The sequence below is a fragment of the Prunus dulcis genome, chromosome 1 (assembly GCF_902201215.1).
Source record: "Prunus dulcis chromosome 1, ALMONDv2, whole genome shotgun sequence".
In the NCBI taxonomy this organism is placed as follows: Eukaryota; Viridiplantae; Streptophyta; class Magnoliopsida; order Rosales; family Rosaceae; genus Prunus; species Prunus dulcis.
In genome coordinates this window covers 34480695-34494181 of record NC_047650.1, presented here as the reverse complement: position 1 = coordinate 34494181, position 13487 = coordinate 34480695, and the positions used below count along the sequence as shown (strand labels likewise).

The window sequence follows — 13487 nt, the reverse complement described above, 5'->3', positions numbered from 1 at the left end:
AATACTTTGAAAATCCTAAAGTGGATTGTATTGCACGTGTGCAACTCACGTGCTATATGAGATTTTGGTTCAAAGTGTCTTAGCCTGATTAACTTGGGACCAGGGGCACCCCAGTGTCTTAGCCTTTTTGGGTTTACTTTCTTTTTTGGGGTTTACACAGGTCAGGATTGAGCCCATACTTTGGGCTAAACAACTATCTTAGCTAGCCCATTACTTTAGAAGATGGGACCTAGACAAAGATAGTGTGTGTAACACTGGATCACAGCTCAAATGGCAGTTAATTATAGTTGAGTTAGGTTTAGTTGTTAGTTCAGTTTAAGTTTTGTAAATGTTGTGGATTCAGTTACTGATGTGTGGCTGGTTTGTTATAGATAAGCCTCATGTATTTAACAGCTGGCTTGCTAGAGTGCAACCATTACTGGGCATGGTTTATGATATTCGACAAATTTCGCAAATTCATTGAGGTTTGTGGCGATCTTTTTTCATGCGGTATTAAAACTACACACTCAGTTGCTTCTTTTATGTCTAAAGGGTTTTTCTTCGCCAAATTGAGTTGTGCCAATTTTTTAGTTTCATGTAAACGTTTCTATTGATCTTTCTATTTTCCTGAAACAAGCTTAATTAGCTCTCGTAAAATTAAGGACCCTGCATGCAACCAAATCCTTTCAAGATAAATACGCATCTTAGTTAAATATAAGAACCCTACAATGAACCAAATAAATTGATTGACAACAAATATATATATATATATATATATATGCTAAGTATATATGGTGAGACAGGTAGTAGTCGTTTTGTTGCATATATTGCTTGAAATCAATTCTTGGGCCGCAGCTGCTGCTTCGGCCAAGCTTGGACATTGGCAAGTTGTGCTTTGAATCTCTATTCTCAAAGCTTCTTCTGGCTATCTCCCTCATGGTAGAAGTTAAAGAGAGCTTAGGATTGAGCCTGGTTCTGTTGTACTTCTGGCAAAAATCCCTGTGAGAGCTCACAGCTTCTTGCGTGGCCGTACCATTTGGAGCTACCTCTTTCATTTTATCTTTGACAGCTTCTGAACAAAGCCCGCAAACCCATTTGCCTGAAAAAGAGTCCTCAACCTCATTGATATAGCCTGCGGTGCACTCCTCCTTCAGCCCACAGCATTCGCATTCTGCTTGCTTCACTTCATCAATTTTGGCAACAACATTGCTACTTTCCAATTCCTTCTTGTACTTGTTTATTTCATTCGACACATCGGAGATTGCATTTCGAAGCCTTTGGTCATTCTGTACGCATGCACGCACACGAAAAAGATATATAGACATCATCTTGAATTCAATGATTTATAAAAATTCAAAGTGGAACAAGCAATACAATTGAAGATAACATTACCATGTTTGCTAGTATGATTTGATATATTTGTACAAGACATGCGTTGGTATTTATATACAAAATGAGGGCGTGCATATATATATATATATATATATATATTTGGTTTTTGGGGGGGTATGAAGAGAGTCCTTTCAAAGGCAAGACTCTGTAATCTCTGAAGTTTATGTAGATAAAGTTTTCGTGAAGTTTTCCTCAGTCGCATGTTGAAAGACCACTTTATAGACTGAAATATATAATTTTTTAATAGACGGGTGTTGCTTTTTCGTGCCACTATTATGCAAATTGCACCCCCTTGTTACCCAGAAAAATTAATTTTTATGCAAATTGCACACACCACTTGTTAGCTGCCTTGCTAGCTCGGGCTCGTGTTGCACTTTTTTTACGGCCAGAGAGATATAGATAATAGAACCGTTAGCTTAGCTGATAATGGACATGCATGTAATTGTATTCAATTTTCCCACTCGTGAGAACTTCAAGATCCATGCATATATAAATAGATGTATATATTTGAGAATTTAATCCGTGAGGCTTCAATGAGTCCATAGACTGCTTTATAAAAATAAATCAAGGTCTTGGTTATTAATTTTATAAAATAAACAATTCAAATTATGAGATACATTATAGAGTATGTCCAAACGAATAATTAGCATCATATTAATTTACTAAGTAATTAGCGTTTGAGCAAGGATGTTATTGCACCAACCATCTAGCTCTACGTCTCTTATAAACCCACGAAAGAAGTGTTCCTTGCTTTTTCGTGTTTCAAATCCACCAACTGCACCGATAGCGATAAACCTAAAAAGAAGAAGAAACTACGTCGATCAAAACTTTCAACTATTTAACAAAGACGTGGAGAATGACCCATCCGTGGAAAACAAATGCTTATAGGAAATCCTTAGTTGAGGGCGTTTTTGTTATTTAAGAATTAAACTTAACACCATGTTGCTTGTGATCAATTTTTGGGGAGGGAATTCATCCTACCTCTCTCCTCACCACTTAGACTAATTTCGAGGGTTAACGTCTTGTTTTGATTGGCTATACTAAATCTTATGCTACGTTACTGCAATTTTTCTTTTTTTATCATTGCGGCGAGAGAATTGAAATTTGAAAAATCTTTTAAGATTGGAAAGAGAAGTGCCACTAAATTAAGAACTGCTATTATATTTATATGTCAAATTATGAATTATCTGTTGATGACTGTTAGCAGGTGTAATTGTCCTTGTGATTGAGACATGCAATATAGTATAATGGACTTCACGTACATTGGCTTACTTATTTGATTAATTGACACCATAAGAAACATGACCATGCTCAATTTATATGGAGAAAGAAGAAACCAGACATTTGGCTAAAGGTAGCTTATTAGCTAGGTCCTAGAGTTGGAAGCTGAGTAATCAAACCATCTAGTTATAAAAGTTTCGGGTTTAGAGTTCAGGGTTTAGGGCTCAGTTCTTCTCGATTAATCGCAGGAATGCAGCTGGAGCTCCTTGTGATGGCATTATTCTTTTTAACACTCTTATCTCTAGGACCTGTAGACTTGGCCCTAATTTTTGAACTCTTTTTCAAGATCTCTTTGATGGCCTCCGCCTGGTACAAAACAGGGTATGCCCTGCCAAGCCTATTGAACTTGACACAATCACTGAAATGCTCATTGACAGCCTCTTCTCTTTTGCCTCCATTCTTCTCCATCTCTTCCTTCACAGCTTCTGCACACAACCCACAAATCAGCTTCCCCGAATACTGGTTTCGCACGCGATTGATGTACTCGTTGGTGCACTCTTCACACAAGCCACAGCACTCACACTTGGCATCCTCAACCTCAGAGATAGTTGGAAGCTGCATGGCATGAATGGCTTCTTTGGAGCTGCTGCTTAGTTCATCTGAAATGTCAGAAATGGTTCTTTGAAGGCTTCCCATGGAAAGCCTGGGTGGCTTTTGGACAATGCTGGTGTTAGAGTATGAACCCATTTGGTTTTCTCTGTTTGGTGGTGCCATGAGATGAGAGAAATAAGGGAGCAATGACAAAGAACTAGTGGAAATAGAGTTGAAGTGAATTAGAGTTCTGAGAGATACGAAAGTTTTGAAATTGGGTTTGAAGAATTCTTAGGCCTCTGTTGTGATTTTATATTACTCCCTGTTATCTCTCTAGGGATGAGAGAAAATGTATGTGGACTATGATTCTATGAACAAGTAATTTTCAGTAATTAATGAGTATGTGAAAGCAAGATATTTATCAAAAGCTAATTGCCCCTTTCTGCTTTCACTTTCCATTAAGAATTGTACTTGAATTTTTATTTTCTTTTTTCCTTTTTTTTGGGTGGTGGGCTCTTATTGTTGCAGCAACAACTGAATTTTCTTTTTTCAGTATAAGTTATATTCTAAACTATCAAGGAGATGAATGTTTCTCACATACGCGCACACAATTAAGATGTTATGAGGGTTCGAACCTAAAACTTTTAATATACAAGTTAAAGCCTTTTTTCATTGAGCTGGACTCGTTGGCGCAATAAAAACTTATTTAAAGTGCTAGAAAATCATGAATCCTTTATTTCAATTCATATGTATGATAAGGAAAAATGATGCTAGGTACCCAACAAATATAATAAATTCAAAAAAAATAATTCCAACCATGAAAGCCAATTCTTAGTTATGATTTCGTTTTCAGTACTGGGGGAACAAGATACATTGTTAGAAAATGACTTGTATTATTTCCTCTGATATAAACACCTTTGGTGCCTAAAAAAGTAGATTAATGAGAGCTCTAACTTCACGAGAAACAGAGCCAACCATGCATGTGAAAAAAAGGTAGGGACATAGTAGAGAGATTATCAGAATGGTGATAAAAGACTTATTGTGGTCACAGGTATCTCGGAAAGCTTAAGAAAAAAGCACTTATATATCGATTGAGCTGTCAGTGTTTCTTTTGTTGGAAAATTAAATTTACAAAGGCTTTTAGTTTGACAGGGATTTACTTAAAAGCAAAAGCAGGAAGATGATCGCTGTTAACTTTTTTTCTGAAGGCAACGTAAGTTCTACATTAATATTGAAAATTACACCAAAATGAAAAAAGGGGAGCTTTTATTCCCAAGTATTTGAACTTTGGACCATAATCAAACCCACACCACTGGGCTTCGTATTTTTTGAATATATCTTTATATATGGCCACAAGAAGATATTCTATTTAAAAAATACTGGTCATATCATATTTATATACTATATATCTAATAGATGTGGGCTTCACTCCTGTTAGAAAGGTGGTATGCAAATGTGATATACTTAGCATTACTCATTGTATTTTGGTTTGTCATTTACATTGTTTCCAAACAAAAATTCTAGTCATACCACATTGTGTATCACATTTTTAATAGAGGTGGCCCAATTGTATTGGTGGACTCCACCTCGATTAGAGAGATGATACACAAGATGGTATGCAAATGTGGTATACCTAACATTGCAACAATAACAACATAATTTTAGCCATAGTTAGAGCATCTCCAACAGTAGTAGTAAACCAAACTTTTCAAATTGAAGTTTGTTGACCTACGTGGCAATTTGACAAGCTTTGGTTGCTTTAATATTTTGTGCCCCGCTAGACTCTTCAATTCAATTAATGTAATGTTATGGAAAATAATTAAAAATATGAAAACATGTGAAAAATGTCTATGTATTTATTGTTTGAAAATAAAAAATATATATGTTTTTAACATTTTCAAGGTAGATTTTATTTTTTCAAAGTGAAATTAAATGTTTTGAAGAGCCAAAGTCAACTTACCAGTACTAAAGAGAGAGAAAAATATTGCAGCTTTGATGATTGAGTTTGACAAGGCTGTTGGAGAGGATTTTTCTGATGTGGCTCACCTATTTTAGAATTCCAAAGTTGTTGAAGATTATGTTAAATATACTTTTTCCATGTCAAAATTGATCCACAATCCTTATGCTTTCAAAGAATTTTGTTTAGGAACAAGTCCTTAAAATTCTAACAAATTCCATGAGGACTCTTTGTGGGTTTTCACACCTGGCTTCCGTTTTTATTTTGAATAATTTTCTTGTGTCTTCTTTTATCATTAGAATTTTGTGGTAATTTTGAAACGCATGAATAGTTTATGTATAAAATGTTTTTATTGTGAAAATGGCATCATCCAAATTTGGTTTGTTTTCTATATATAACATATCAAGGTGATGGGAATCAATTGAGATATTGGAGAAAATTAATAGAAGAAATATAATTGATTATTGCAACATCCCTAAACCCTAAACATCAGTACCATACACTTCACTTCAACATCGTTCCCCACTGTAACCTCAAATCGTTGACCGCATTGGAATGTGGTACAATGGCTATTGCCTGGCAATTGGAATGAGAATAAAATTTAATAGCTTAGTCTATTAATCCAGAAAGTCATGAAATCCATATCAATCGGGAAACAAGAAAATTCAAGTTCATAAGTGATTATTTTGAAATTTTTAAAAGGCCAGTTCGTTCGGTAAAATATATAATAATCACTAATTATAAATAATTGTTGTGAGAAAAAGCAATTAGAGAACTTAAAAAATGCCACACCCACTCGACCTTTATCTTCTTTTAAATTAAACACAACAATCTCTATGAAAATTTCTTGTAAAAAGGAGGATAGATTGTCCATAAAGCTTTCCGTTTTGTACGCCCGTTGTGACAGAGAGAGGAGAAGTCAATCCTCACTGTCACGCCATGGGTGTTCCATTATTGTGGAAGTTATGAAAAGATATAGGCAATCAGTAAACCCACCTTTACTGTCCATTATGTACTTCCCAATGTCTTCCTCATTGCCAACCTACAAACAGTCAATGACAAGGAAAAAAACCAGGTGTGAAATGAAATTTACAAATCAAAAAGTCGGAACACTGCTGCTGCCAAATCTGCCCTCCTTGAATAACTGCATAACAAGTCCAGTATGACAAGCAATATTGAACAGAACAAATTTTGGAAAGACACTAGTCAATCCAGGGTTTAGGTTGGAAAGTTAAACATTGGCTTAATTCCAGCTTTCCGAAGCCCAATGGTTCTGTAAAACATGCCTTGTGGGTCAGTGGATCAATGAATGGGTCAAGATGGATTATGGGCTCTTCTGAAAAAATAAAAATAAAAATGGATATGAACCAAAAGCGAAATCTTTTGAACCTGGGACTAAACTTCGCTGGGTTGCTCAAGTGTGTTATCGTTCAGAATGGTTTGGCTCAATATGAACCAGTAAAACTCTACAGAAAAATAATAATAATAATAATAATAATCTGATCTTACCATAAACTTGAAATATTTTAATCTACTAACAGATTTTAAGAAATAATAATTAATAAGATTATTTTTACAGATAAGATGGCGATGCAATCCCTTATCCACAGGGATTGGCACCATTACAAGTTTGAAGAACGAAATTTCCAAATTAAACCATCCTAAATAAAATATTTAGCCTTTATTTGAATCGTTAAATTTGTGTAATAATTTATATTTCTTGCATATCACTCAAATATATCGGAAATATTTCCTACCTTAAAAACTTAATCAAAATCGACAGACAATAAATGAATTTATTAAGAGTTCGGATTATTATAACTTTTCTTGGAATCCAATGGACTGACAAGTGCTTATTTTTAAAGCCTGGGTTTCGAACTTTTCCAACTTGCAATGCAAAAGAAGTATAGTGTGCTAAATCCCCCACTAATTCAGACAAAAATGTTATTTCCTCCCCCCCACCCACCCAAACGGAGACCAATAATTCGATATGCTTTTTTTTCTTTATTTTGAATGTCCATTTTGTTGCTTTATAGCACAAGTCTTATTCAAGACTTGAATGCTATCTGTTTTATACTTGCACTCCTTTCCTTCCTCTCTTTTCAAGTGTCGCTGTTTTGAAAGTTACATGCACCACTAAAAAAACATTTACAATTATATGTGGCCTTCTACCCTCTCAAATTTGCTTTCGAAACAAAGAAAAGCAGAAGATCCTACATCTAGTTTCAGTATGCTGATCTGTTTGTTTCTATACGAGAAAATAGTTGCAGACGTGGGTTTGGTTAATTCATAGGAGAGTGAGTCTATTCACCCAAATTCAAATGATTCGCATAAATTACATTAATTTATAGTAGTTTAAACTATACTAATTTGGATAAAATGATTTAATTTTTACAAAGATAAAGTCCAAAAAAAAAAGAAGGAAAAAGATTGGACCGACTTGGTCCTTGTCTTGCACGAAATCGTTGTGATGGTATGGGAGGGAAGATGGTGTCCATAAATAAAGAGTGGAAAGTCTCAAAGTCAAGGGATTGAATTGACATATCATAAATTTCGGTTTGAAAATTAAGAAAACTAGCCCTTGGCAAATGCTGGTTTTCTTTTTCTTTTTATTATTTTATTTTAAAAAATAAGAAAAGATCAAAAAATAATTTGGATAGTTATGTTCCATAAAACTAGGACCTATTATATATTTTTATTTTTAAATTTTTTTAATATGAAAAAAAAAGTGAATTTGTCATATTATCCTCATTAAATAATAATTTCAATTCTTAATGTTTGAATTAACTAATGTGTTTTGAATGTTCAATTCTGGTGTTTTGAATGTTTCACAATTCTTTACATTTTGTTATATATATATAAAATAAAATAAAAACAGATAATCTTCTCCCTGTTTTTCTGGTAAGGGACACGTGTTGGGATATGAGTGGCAATAATCTAGAGAATTTTTTTTTACTTCCTGTACAAGCGATATTGTGAGAAGCGACTTTTTCTCACACGTATTGTCAATGTGTTATTGGGTAATTTGCTGTAAATCCAGATCCTATTTCACTGGGTAAATCCGTTGGCACGATAATCCAGAGGCTTATCTCCCCTGCGAATCTGCGATGATATGTTCATGCATGATTACGTGGAGAACACTGGAGGGTTAGTAGCTTTGTCTCCAGTTTTGATGGCGTTCATGAATTAAATTGTTCTTTTCTCGCTGGCAATTTGCTTAAAGGGCTCGGCTCCAGTACGGCGGCTAAATCTTTAACGGCTAAAGGATTTTCTTATTTGGTTAATTTCATAAATATAACCAATTAGATTTAATTTATCTGTATTTTAAACTTTATATTTTAGGAAAATTACAGCATGACTAGTTTTCTTTATGGTAACGGCAGCCTGACTCCTTGAGATTTAAGTGTGTTTCCTTATATACCTATGGTAATTTTCAATCCAAAAAGATCCTTGTTCATTTATTGCAAGTTTAATAAATCCACTTGTATTAGTAGTTTAAGCATACTTTAAAAGGTTAATTATATTTTTCGTCACTGAAGTTAGGGTCAAATTTAATTTTGGTCATCGAAATTTTAATTTTTCAATTTTGGTCACTGAAATTTTAATTTTAGTCACTGTATTTGTAGATGTTTGTAAATCAAGTCATTTCATTAATTAAATTTTTTTATAAATGTTAATTTTGCCAAATGATCAAAGTAAATTTAGGTTTTAGCCACAAAAAAACTTTTACTTTTGAAAAAAGCTAAAGTTTTTTCAAAAAAGACATAAAAACCTCTCAACTTTCAAATCAAAGAAATGCAAATGTAAAGGATTTCTTAGAAAATTCAAAAATAAATAAGGGCAATTTTGTCCATTTTGGCTTCTTTTAAATTTTTTTTCTCTCTTTTGGGTTTTTTCAAAGTCTCCCAACAATTAGATGTCACTACATATTTGATTTATCCAATTTTAAGCACCAAACGAGTTCAGTAGGAGCCGAGCTGATTAGCCAAGCCAGAGTATATTATTGCACAATAAATTTCCACAGCTGCCTTCCCAAAAATTAATTATCTTGACGTAGACCATATCATCAAACTCATCTCCGGTACGTTCGATCACACCAACGAATAAGTTTCTTCAATCTCCACCGTCCCAGCCGAAACCTCCCAAACAAAGTCTCACCCCTATCATCACTCCATCAACCATCCAAATTCCGCCACGTCACCAAACGCACACCAATCATCGGCTCCTCGTCCTTCCCGCTCCCTCCCGGGACCACATACTTATCAAACCCCAAATCGAAACCGTCAACACCCCGGGGCCCACCGAAATCAACGCCCCAGATTGACCGCTGCGATTTCGCAGAACATAACGTTATAAATTCCCACGAATCGCGCTAAAGCTTCTCTCCCTTTCTATTTCATTTCCTTTTCCTCTCCCTCTGCTTTTCTTCGAGCGAATCGAATTCCCGGATCAATTCCACGCCCTCTCTCTCTCTCCGTCGCTCGCTCTCATTCTCCACCGTCGATTCGTCAGCCATGTCGACGGCGGAGATGGAGCAGCTGACCTCCGGAGCCAGCAACCGCATCATCCCGCTCCTCAAAACCCTAAGGACGGTTCTTCTCTTCGTCCACACCTTCTTTCTCTCCCTGCTCCTCTTCATCCTCCCCCGTCGTCGCCGCCGCGTAATATCGGAATCGCTCCTCGACGCTCCGTCGTCGAAGAAGCGGAAGTCGGCGTGGAAGAGAGAGGAGGAGGACACGCTCAGGCGGAGAGCGTTGGCCGAGTGCTATGGCACCGGAGACGAGCACTGCCCCTACCGTTCGGCGACCTTCTTGTTCTTCGGCGGTAGAAACAACACCCTCTTCTGCAGGTCGTGGGTTCCGGTCTCCGGTACACCAAGGTACAAGTGTCATTGTTTCTATTTTATATCTATTATTGGTTTTGTTTTATTTAAATTTTTTTGGGGTTAAATTTTCTGAATCTGAGCGCGGGAGTTAATAAACTAAAATAAGTAGCCTTTTTTTGGGGAAAATATGCACATAATAGTCGGTTTTATTTTTCTGATAAAATTGTGGCTCACCAGGGAGTTACAGTAGAGGAAAGGAATAAGGGGCTGTGGTGCTGATTTTGTGTGTTTTTTCCTTCGTCGCTTCTCTTGCATGTACAGTTTGGGTTCCTTGTTGCTTCTATTCTGTATGGTCTTCACAAATTTGTTCTCGTTGTCCCAACTCTTGAGTACTTTTGCTCTGTAATTTCAGGGGCATTTTGATCATCATACATGGGCTTAATGAGCATAGGTAAATTGTTCAGGAACTTTTTTTCTTTCTTTTTCATTTGATTGTTTTTTTCATTTTTCAAGTGAAGTTTTTTTAAATATGTATTTTTTGTTCACCTTTGTTTTCAGTGGAAGATATGCTGATTTTGCAAGGCAACTAACCTCCTGCAACTTTGGGGTATATGCAATGGACTGGATAGGTAGCTACATTTTTAAGATTGTAGTCATTTTGGCTCTTTCACTTTTGTAGTTCAAAATGAACATCAATACTATCAAAGTCAGGAAGAGATTTATACCAGAGAGTTCCAACTCGCCTTCTTCATTTACCTTCTGAGTCCAACGGAAAAACGTTTCCCAGACGTGTGCAATAGATGCTTATGATAGAAAACATGAACACGGCTACTCAATTCTGAATGATTTCATAGGTTGTTAGGTTACATTTATAATTAATGTATTGTTCTGTTTGTGGTAGGTCATGGTGGCAGCGATGGATTGCATGGATACGTCCCTGCACTAGACTATGTTGTTGCTGATACTGTAAGTTTAGCAGCAAATTTTCCGTTCTGTTATAAATCATGGAATTTCATTCAACTCAGCATGATTATCCCCTCATCGCAATATTTAGGATTTTCTGTATGAACATAGTATCTATAGACGATGGTGGGAGCATAGTTTTCTCTGATTTCTTGTACTTTTGGTTCCAAGTGTCTCTTTTTTCTTTTGAACCCCATTATGGTGGTGACCCTGAAGCTTGACAGTTTGATCCTCTTTTAATAGGTAGCTTTCTTGGAAAAGATTAGGTTAGAGAACCCTGGAGTACCATGCTTCCTCTTTGGTCACTCAACGGGAGGAGCTGTTGTTTTGAAGGTATGCCATAAAATAATGTACTGAGCATCCAGCCTCATTGATTTTGAATTCATCGTTAAAATTGTTGAACCTTTGTGTAGGCGGCATATTCCCCTAAAATTGAAGGAATGGTAGAGGGCATTGTGCTGACATCACCAGCTTTGCGTGTTAAGCCAGCACATCCAATTGTTGGGGTATGTTCTTTACTGCCTCACAGGCTATGTATATTGATGCTTCATCTTTTAGGCAATTTTATATTCCCCAAGAACTCCTTTAAGATGTGTTAAACTTGTAACGATTAACCAACTTATGTTCTGGTTAGGGTTGTTGATAAGTGTCATCTGATGTCTGATTGCATTTCCACCCTTGATTCATGGTTACATATTACAAACTTTTCTCTGATGTTGTAATCTAGGCTGTGGCTCCAATTGTCTCTTTGGTTGCTCCCAAGTTCCAGTTTAAGGGTGCAAACAAGAGGGGTATTCCAGTCTCAAGGGATCCTGCAGCATTGGTGGCCAAGTATTCTGATCCCCTGGTCTATACTGGCCCGATAAGGGTCCGAACAGGCTATGAGATATTGCGAATCTCCACTCATTTGACACGGAACTTTAAGTTTGTGAGCGTCCCCTTCTTTGTTCTGCATGGAACTGCTGATAGAGTCACTGATCCACTAGCCTCCCAAGATCTCTATAATGAGGCATCATCAGAGTTCAAAGATATAAAGCTCTATGATGGTTTCTTACACGACCTTCTCTTCGAGCCGGAACGTGAAGAGATTGCACAGGATATAATAAATTGGATGGAGAAGAGATTGAGGGTTGCCGTGGAAGATGTTAACGTCACATAATTCTTCACCCACCCCCCATTCCATCAGAAGCAGTTAGGCCATATATTACATTTAGATTTCGAAAGTTATTTACGTGTTTGTGGTTTGCTTGTCATCGTCAAAATCTGTATTTAATAGACGAATTCAATTTACACGGTGGCTTGTGATCATTCTCATTCTGGTTATATATTAATATTATAGATCAATGTTCATCTTGGCGGAAAGCTATTGTTTCGTATTTTTTTTTCTTACCTATATGGTACTTTTTGTCGAAACCTTGTTTAATTTTCATTTTCTAATATCACTTGTATTAAATATTATTGTAAAACATAACTTGAAATAAAAAATTCAATTATTAAACATACTACAATGTTGTAGTCTTGGAATTATTTACATAAGATATAAACACACCAACACAACAATATTAGCAACCAAATATTATTGTTACCCAGTGGTACATAGAAGAGTATGCTCCGTCATCTTCTCTGCCATCAATTGAAGAGAAGAGTCAAGGTATGAACGAAAATCATTCAATCCCCACCCTTCAATCGGATCGCAAACATACGACCACTCGATCTTGCACCCAATGCTGCCATCTCCGCCGTTGATCGGGACTACTTGCATTACCGCAACATACGACTTAAACCCGAGATTGCTCTCAATAATCTCATAGCTCAAACACCGTTGGACTGGATCAAGGGACAGTAGCTTCTCTTTGGCCCACTTGATGGTGGACTCATCATTATCAATAGGAGCACGGGCGCAGTACCGGATCACACCCGGTTGGCCAGGGACGCCATCCACTCGGTAACACGTGGCAATATCGGGGAACCACTTGTGTAAGCTGCAGAAATCGGCCAGGAGAAGCCAAACTTGTTCAGCTGATGAGCCTTCAAGATCAGCAGAGGTTTTGCCTTCCCATTTGGACTTTGGAATTTGATCTTCTGCCATGAGAAAGAAACAAATGGAAAGAATGGAGAGCGTGAAAATGAGAAAGTTGAGTTGAGTGCTAGCTCATCACAACTCACTCAACTCAACTTTCAACCACAAAAGTCAAAATATTCTTTTTTTCTGGATTCCCATATGCGATATGTCTTGAGTGGAGTGGAATGGAAGTTGGGATATGTCATAAGAGATTTACCAAAACAACCTCATCAATTAATAACTTTTAGCTACCACTTACAAAGGTACAGATGATTATATAACTTTTATTCCCATTTAATAATATCCAATTCGCTGTAGCTTAATAAAATGGATTGATTTTATCATCTAGGTTCAACTCCCGACAGTGGAAAAACTTTTTATTATTTTCAATTTCTTTTATCTCTTAATTTTATGCCTAATGATATATGCCTAATAATTTTCATTTATATAAATTTTATTCCCAATAAATAACATTCAATCCGCTGTAGCCCAATAAA

The 13487-nt window shown here is 36.3% G+C and overlaps 3 protein-coding genes across 3 annotated transcripts; 1 reads left to right on the top strand and 2 right to left on the bottom strand.

Moving 5' to 3' along the window:
• Positions 1 to 2802: 2802 nt before the first annotated feature.
• Positions 2803 to 3339, bottom strand: LOC117618900. Its single transcript, XM_034348667.1, has one exon. The coding sequence runs from the start codon at positions 3337 to 3339 to the stop codon at positions 2803 to 2805; it is 537 nt and encodes a 178-aa protein (XP_034204558.1).
• Positions 3340 to 9521: 6182 nt separating this feature from the next.
• LOC117631520 (monoglyceride lipase) lies at positions 9522 to 12304 on the top strand. Its single transcript, XM_034364732.1, has 7 exons — positions 9522 to 10019; positions 10378 to 10416; positions 10524 to 10594; positions 10867 to 10931; positions 11172 to 11261; positions 11342 to 11434; positions 11656 to 12304. Exons 1-7 carry the CDS (start codon positions 9655 to 9657, stop codon positions 12085 to 12087), a joined length of 1155 nt encoding a protein of 384 aa, XP_034220623.1. The 5' UTR covers positions 9522 to 9654; the 3' UTR covers positions 12088 to 12304.
• Positions 12305 to 12400: 96 nt separating this feature from the next.
• Positions 12401 to 13124, bottom strand: LOC117631526 (lachrymatory-factor synthase-like). Its single transcript, XM_034364747.1, has one exon. The coding sequence runs from the start codon at positions 13015 to 13017 to the stop codon at positions 12511 to 12513; it is 507 nt and encodes a 168-aa protein (XP_034220638.1). The 5' UTR covers positions 13018 to 13124; the 3' UTR covers positions 12401 to 12510.
• Positions 13125 to 13487: the final 363 nt, after the last annotated feature.

What these genes read in the sequence shown, in the direction of transcription:
- LOC117631520 (XM_034364732.1), top strand. Translation starts at nt 9,655, where the DNA reads ATGTCGACGGCGGAGATGGAGCAGCTGACCTCCGGAGCCAGCAACCGC. An exon ending in CCGGTCTCCGGTACACCAAG is followed by an intron (nt 10,020 to 10,377) that starts GTACAAGTGTCA and finishes CTGTAATTTCAG; the next exon opens with GGGCATTTTGATCATCATAC. An exon ending in ATATGCAATGGACTGGATAG is followed by an intron (nt 10,595 to 10,866) that starts GTAGCTACATTT and finishes TGTTTGTGGTAG; the next exon opens with GTCATGGTGGCAGCGATGGA.
- LOC117618900 (XM_034348667.1), bottom strand. Translation starts at nt 3,339, where the DNA reads ATGGGTTCATACTCTAACACCAGCATTGTCCAAAAGCCACCCAGGCTT.
- LOC117631526 (XM_034364747.1), bottom strand. Translation starts at nt 13,017, where the DNA reads ATGGCAGAAGATCAAATTCCAAAGTCCAAATGGGAAGGCAAAACCTCT.